The sequence below is a fragment of the Aplidium turbinatum genome, chromosome 9, assembly GCF_918807975.1.
Source record: "Aplidium turbinatum chromosome 9, kaAplTurb1.1, whole genome shotgun sequence".
NCBI lineage: Eukaryota > Metazoa > Chordata > Ascidiacea > Aplousobranchia > Polyclinidae > Aplidium > Aplidium turbinatum.
Window position 1 is genome coordinate 22050177 of NC_137480.1, and position 7032 is coordinate 22057208.

The 7032-nt window shown below is 32.8% G+C and overlaps 1 protein-coding gene across 1 annotated transcript; it reads left to right on the forward strand.

The window, feature by feature from the left end:
• The first annotated feature begins 556 nt into the window (after positions 1–556).
• Positions 557–4233, forward strand: LOC145776801 (epidermal growth factor-like protein 8). Its single transcript, XM_082588022.1, has 3 exons — positions 557–782; positions 3303–3445; positions 4099–4233. The coding sequence occupies exons 1-2, from the start codon at positions 557–559 to the stop codon at positions 3437–3439; spliced, it is 363 nt and encodes a 120-aa protein (XP_082444148.1). The 3' UTR covers positions 3440–3445; positions 4099–4233.
• The last annotated feature ends 2799 nt before the right edge of the window (positions 4234–7032 follow it).

The following is a 7032-nucleotide window of genomic DNA, read 5'->3' on the forward strand; positions in this document are numbered from 1 at the left end:
AAAGGCTTTAGTTAAATGATCACTAGCTCCTCCAACAAAGTGTTCTACTAGATGTTTGCGAAGATTCACATCAATAGAAAGAAAAATTTTGTTAAAAGTTCAATTAGTCTTTTCACCAAGCATTTATTTCAATAACATGAAACGCTCTTCTGGTGTAAACTAAGTTAAACTATCATAAAGTGTTTCAGGTGATAATCTGCAAACACGACCATGCAGAATGTTTAGTTTATTTATAACAACTTAATTCGATGTTCGAGGCATAAATGAATCGGTGCCATGCTAGACTGGTAGCCATTATCTGATCTAGCCCCCTGAAGAACTCAGTCTTGTATCATTGGCGATACGTCGGAATAAATGCAGGTTATAAACTATCACATGAAACACTCTGTGATAGTTTAGCTCAATTTTCACCAGAAGAGCGACTGGTGTTTCTAAACCAAATGTTTGTTGTTGAGATAATTGTAAGATATTTAAACCATAAACAGACATAACCCAGCAACAACACTACATTTAACATTATAATAACAAAAAAACATCTTATTTAGTCGATTGCGAAATGACTCAATGGACGGAATGGTCTAATTGTTCATCAAGCTGTGGACCAAATGGCATCGAGACACGATCGCGCTCCATCGTTGTGTCCCCCCAATGTAACGGAGCACTTTGCCCAAATAATATTGAAGAAGAAAGACCTTGTAACAGAATTTGTCACAATGAAGGAGTGTTAAACGGTACTCAGTGTCAATGTGATTCGGGATGGTCTGGAGAATGCTGCGAAGAAGGTAAAGTGTTGCTAATTGTTCGATTTAATAAAAATGCTCGTTTAATGACAGAAGGCTACTGTTATACATAGTCTAAAAAATGGAAAGCTTCAGTTAATTTCTAAACCAGCCGATGTTTTCTCTATTTTTCTGCATTAAATACACAGTGCAGGCTATGGCAACATGATTGAAACAGTAATTTGTAGATAACAATGAATGTCAAAGTGGTTTTATTCAACTTTTATTCAAATAGAATCATAATAGAATCAAATAGAATTATTCTATTTGAATAAGATTATACTGAAGAAACCACACATGTGAGGCGAAAGCTCTATATTTTAATAAATGGATTCTTCTGAATTGGTGTGATATTGTTTACTTTATTTGACAATTTTTTACCCCCTTTCTTATTTAAATCTATATTGGCGTGACCTATATTCTAATTTCACTAAGTTGTGATTTGTTAAATTACGTTCCGTATATAATATAGACATATATTATATACGTATATAGTCATACATACGTTATAAGTGAAAACAAATTGTGAAAACTGCCAAAAAACAAATAAAATTTTAATCTTAGCTCGCGAGGCAATTAGATATTTACATTTTAGAAGGATACGTTGGAAATAGGCAAAACATGCCTTTCAAATCATTGCAGTTGCTTCGTGTCACACCTGATAATAACATTGAACTCATTATGCTGTACCATGACCTGTGACAAAAACGTACAACCACACGTCATCAGCAAATATTATGATCTTAAACAGACACTTTCGTTTTTTGGGAAAAATAAAATAGCTAAAAATCCTTCTCATACCATTTTCTGTACATTTTAAATGGTTCAAAGAAAATTGTTTTGAACAATGTGCATACCAACTTTTGCACAAAAACTATTAGGTACAAAGTTGAGATGTGGAATTTCGCCCAAAAAGTTGATAATTCACAAATTAGAGGGAAAAGTTGATAAGTCCACATTTTATTCGAAAATATAGAAAAAGTCAACTCAAACTTACCAGGCCTAAAATGTATCCAAAATCTCAGTCAAACGCACATACCCTCAATAAAATATTTTAATGTTTTCATTCTTTAGCATATATTTGAACACTTCAAACGTCTTTTTCTCGAAATGCCAAAATGTGACTTATCAACGTTTACAGCAAACAGCTTCATATGTTATATAGCCTATGTATAGCATTATGTTATACAGCTGTATTTATGAAACGTTTTATTAAGTTATATATTTAGTTAACTTCATTAACTTTTTTCTAAGATTCCCAACAAACCTGGAAGAACATTTGCATATAAGCCTAACTGCCAGCAAACCATTATGTTTATTTAGCAGCCATTTTGGCATGATTGGTTGGAAATATATCAGAACCTTACAGTCAGTGAAACATCGTGTTTTCGCAAAATATTATCATGTTTTCTGGTGATCTAACGTGTGATTCTCATTTTTATAGCTAAGCGCTTTGCAATGAGTCAAATGAGACTTTTTATTTCAAGCAAGGAAGAAACAGAAGCTCAGTTCAAATGGATGGCTCTGAGCTGTCATATTGAGTTCAGGAAACGTTGCTAAAACAGGATTTTTTTTATCTCGAACTCTTTTTTCGAAAAGTTTTGACTGGTTCAATGTTGCTAGTAAGATACAAATATTTCACAGTCATAATGATTTTGCATGGCTGATAAAGACGAGCCAACTTACCTTCGTTTTCCAACAATTTTTTTCACCACAATAGTTTATTATGAAAGCTTTAAAGTCGAATATAATCGTTGACAAAAACTTAAATCATGCAATTTTGTGTAGGCTACAGAAAAGTTATAAGAAAGAAATTTGACCAATGAAACTAGCCTAAGCAACTAACACCAATGTTAGTGTTCGTTTGATGACACATACTGTGGGCTACAATATTTACTCAATTGTAAACCGTGCGTTATGTACTTTTTATTTTTCATCATTCGTTCGGTTTAAATTCGGAGGCGACTTATATTTTTTTATCAATATTAAATAATTATCTTTCATCAGTAGCGGCTGTCATATAAAATGATCAAGGATGCCAGATGTTTTTAACATTTTCAGCCAAATTGCGAATGAAAAGTAGTCCAAAAGTAGCCCAATTCTCAGAAGTGATGAAACAAGCTCAAAAGTAGCCTAAAATACGACAAATATACGCAAAATATAGTAAAAATCGAAGACATTTTGGTGAAAATGGAACGAAACCAAAAAAAAGCAACTGTCAAAGCTTTCCGCGACTGTTAAAATTTTACCATGACTCCAAAATAAAACTAGTCCAATTCTGCGGGAAAACCGTGGAACTGGCAACTCTGAACAGGATATTTATAACATGACTTTGATCGGTAGCCACTTTAATCAAAAATGATCTGTCATGTGGAGCGTAAAGGGTTTTAGCTGTGTAAGATTGAAGCGAATCCAGTAAAGAAAATTTAATTTGCATTTACTTAAAAATCGTCTTAATTATTATCAAAACATAAACTAAACAGTGTTCGCTAATAAATGTTACTTTCTTACAAAAATACGCAGATATCGACGAATGTGAAAGTGGACAACACAGCTGTACTGGATTTTTTATGATATGCAGAAACACTATTGGAAGTTACGAGTGTGCCTGTGGTGGGAACACAACTTGGGATAATACAACACAACTGTGTATGGGATAAAACAAGGTAATTTATTTTTATCTATTAGTCGAAAAGACACAAAGAAAATATGTGAAAGTTTTATTTTACAGGACTACAACTACAGTAATTGGTTTACACGAAATAAATACCAGTTACTGCATCAAATAAAATACTTTTTAACTCATTCTTTCTGTTTCCATTAGAAAGTAACCAACTGCATTTTTTAATTAAACAAAAAATATTATCAATATTACAAAAAGTGCCCAATGCCAAACAGAAAAGCCAAGCTGAGCGAAATTAATCATCTTACTGTATATAACCTAGTTATTAGTCATCTAACAGCGTTTACGGCCTGTTTCACCCTAATTGGGGATCCTCACAAGGTTGATAATCAAAATAAATAATTAATATTAATAAGGAATTATAAATTATTCTATTATTTGCTATGAAATGTTAATTAATCAATACAATGTTTGAATTTATCTGATTTTCAAAAAACAATTGTCATATCAACGTAACGCAACTTTTATTTGGTATATCATTTCTGTCTGAAGATCGCTTTTACTTTTGCATTTTGTATTTTTCACCATTTCTAGACTCCTGAATGTAATGAAAAATGAATGTTTTTGCTTTGATGGCCAGAAATGAAAATAATTTGAAGTAATCGGATGCCACTTTACTTCCACTTTTTTTTTCAGGTGAAGTGAACAAACTATGAACATTTTTCTCAGAAAAAGAGCTGGGATGTTTTGCTATAAATTCATGCAATCATTGAAACCAATAATCATTTGACAGATATTCGTGACTTTGCTTTGATCACCAATAAATCCTGGCGGTATATTTGTATATACAAGACATTGATGATTTGTCTAATTCAAAGAAATTCAAATCATTCATCATGCGTATTGGTTCAGTATAGATTTGGAAAATCGTAAAGTTTACTGTAATTTTTCTGTCTTTCAACTTTTTGTTAGAAATACAGTATCTGTACAAGTACTTAATATACTGAAACAACAATTACTATTAATACTACAAAAAGTGTTCAATGCCCAGTAAAAAGTCAAGCAGAACAAATTACATATAATATAGTTGTTATTGTACCTTCTAAAACCTTTAGAAGGTACATTTTAATCAATCAAAGTTTAAATTTATCAATTCGTCAAAGGATATTAAAATGCTATGTCTGGTCAACCCTTTTATACAACTCTGAAACTTGGACTGTGTCAAAAAAAATGGAAACACAGGTGGATGCCTTCGAGCTCTGGTCATACAGGCAAATGTTAAAAATTCACGGAAACAAAAGATCACTAAAGATGAAGTATTATCCAAATTTAATTCAAGCAAAATTCGCTTACAAATAGTCAAAAGAAGAAAATGAAAGTATTTTGGACACACAATAAAGCAAAACTCGTTACAAAGATCATTAACAGAAGGGAAGATAAACGGTAAAAGAAACAAAGGCAGACCAAGAATGATTTGGACGTCAAACATCACTAAATGGACAAAATCAAGTTATGAAAATGCAGTACGAACAGCTCATGGTCAAGAACAATGGCGCATTGTATCCAACCCTCAATACGAGGAAGGACCATAATGATGATGATGAAAACCTTTACAGCCTGTTTCACACTAAAAGGAGATAAGGTCCATATTCAAATAGAACAGTTTTCTATTTGTATAAGGACCTTCTGATGCTCCCTTTTTACAGTGAAACAGGCTGTAAAAGTTTTGGAAAGTAATAACTATATTTGATATACCAAAATCGAATGATAATAAGCTCATATTAATTAATATAACATTAATCTCATTGTATATATGACATAAAGATGCCGTGAAGATATGTCAATAGACCTGAGTTGTTTTACGACTAACTGTTGTCAATCCAAATAAACTGTGGTGACGTTAACATTACGTTTGTTGACATCTTTGCTATGTTTGTTAAGAAAACGTTGAGAAACGTTTCTTAATTACTCCATTCCATATTTTTATGTGCTCATAGTGCATAATTGATACGTTGATGGAAACAGTGTTTTTGGTAACAAACTTTGTTTTAATGCAAGATATTATTGACTAAAAACATTTAAATTTCATGTTTTTTCTTTAGGCTATTTTCTGCACCGCACTGATTTTCTTTTTATCATTCCATAATAAATCATCATAAATTGCATTGATGTCTAAAAGTTGATATACCATGCAACTAAGCTTAATCTAAAAACATGAAAGGAAAAAAAAATTTGTAATGTAGCTTATGGTGAACAGGCTACGAATTTTTTCTTGCAGTAATGGAAATGAGGAAAAGCTTCGTGCTTCTCGCGTACTTTGTCGTAACTGCTTGCTTTGTAATGTGTGTCATATTCAAGGAATTTACTAATCCAAAAATGACAAAACGCCGGCCATATGCTGGCAGCGGGACTGCATAAGTTGTGCAATACCTCTGAAACAGCAATATTTGAACTTATTTTCTTGTATGTGCCGCTTTAAAATCACTAACCAGCTCTTATCAACCCTTTCTTAAAGCAGTTTAAATAGCAAGCTAGAGGGATGCCCATATGTATCACGGATTTAAGTTATCCTTGTTAAAGCCATTATAAGTTTATATAAAATCAGGTTTATATCCAAACTCATTAACTCAATAAATCAAAAAACAACAGGAAACAATTGCAAGTATGGTTGAGGCAGACAGAGGAGGGATTGTAGGAAAGCAGTGAGTACCTACTCTTGTAACCACTGACAATCCAATAACATGGTAATGGTACTATCCCCATCCCCACATCGTGACTCTCATTGGCGCCACAAGGAAATCACTTTGTTCAGCCTACTTGATGTACTACGTAACACTCTGATGCAAAAAGCATCTGTAATAATCAACTACAACAGGGATGGCGAACCACTGACCCACGGGTCACGAAGTGACCCATCACAGATTTTCAGTGACCCAGTTGTCTTTTTTTAAATAATGAAATTTAAACAAATATTTCAGCAACGAATAAATGTTTCACTAAATATTTGTAATAAGGCCCCACCCTATTTTAATCTAGTACCGTACCGAATTGCCATATAGCAGTCTGACACAACTTAAGTTGTGGTAATTTTTTACAGCGATTTGTTGAATTGTTGGAAGAAGTAGCCTACAACTTTTTTAGCTGAAAAAAATCAAAAATGTCCAGAGTTAAGCGAAAGTACGTGGTTGAATGATTTACATTTTTTCGCTGATTTCACAATGCATTACAATAAGTTAAATACTAAATTGCAAGGCTGTGGAAATATTGTATTATCCATGTTTGGGCATATTAAAGCATTTGAGAAGAAACTCTCTATTTTTTCTGTAGACCTTGAACAAGGTCAGCTGAAATATTTTCCTTAGTTGTTGAAGCACTTTACCAGCACCAATTAAACTTATGAACAAAAGCAAACTGCACTCAACAAGTATGTTTTACTGACGAAAGAGGCCAAAAATGTAATGTCGGAAGGGTTTACCCAGTTCCGAAGACTAGATACTACATTGCAGTTCATTCTTTTCCCGCATGCAATTCAATTTGAAAATCTTGAATTATCAAACTTCGAATGGCTTCGTCTTTACAACTTGGAAATGAAAATGATAGACTTTTCAAGAAAGCACAGTTTGGAAAACA

Bases quoted from the DNA above. Each gene is read 5' to 3' on its own strand.
- LOC145776801 (XM_082588022.1), top strand. From the start codon at position 557: ATGACTCAATGGACGGAATGGTCTAATTGTTCATCAAGCTGTGGACCA. The intron at 783-3,302 runs GTAAAGTGTTGC...AAAAATACGCAG, and splicing joins TGGAGAATGCTGCGAAGAAG to ATATCGACGAATGTGAAAGT.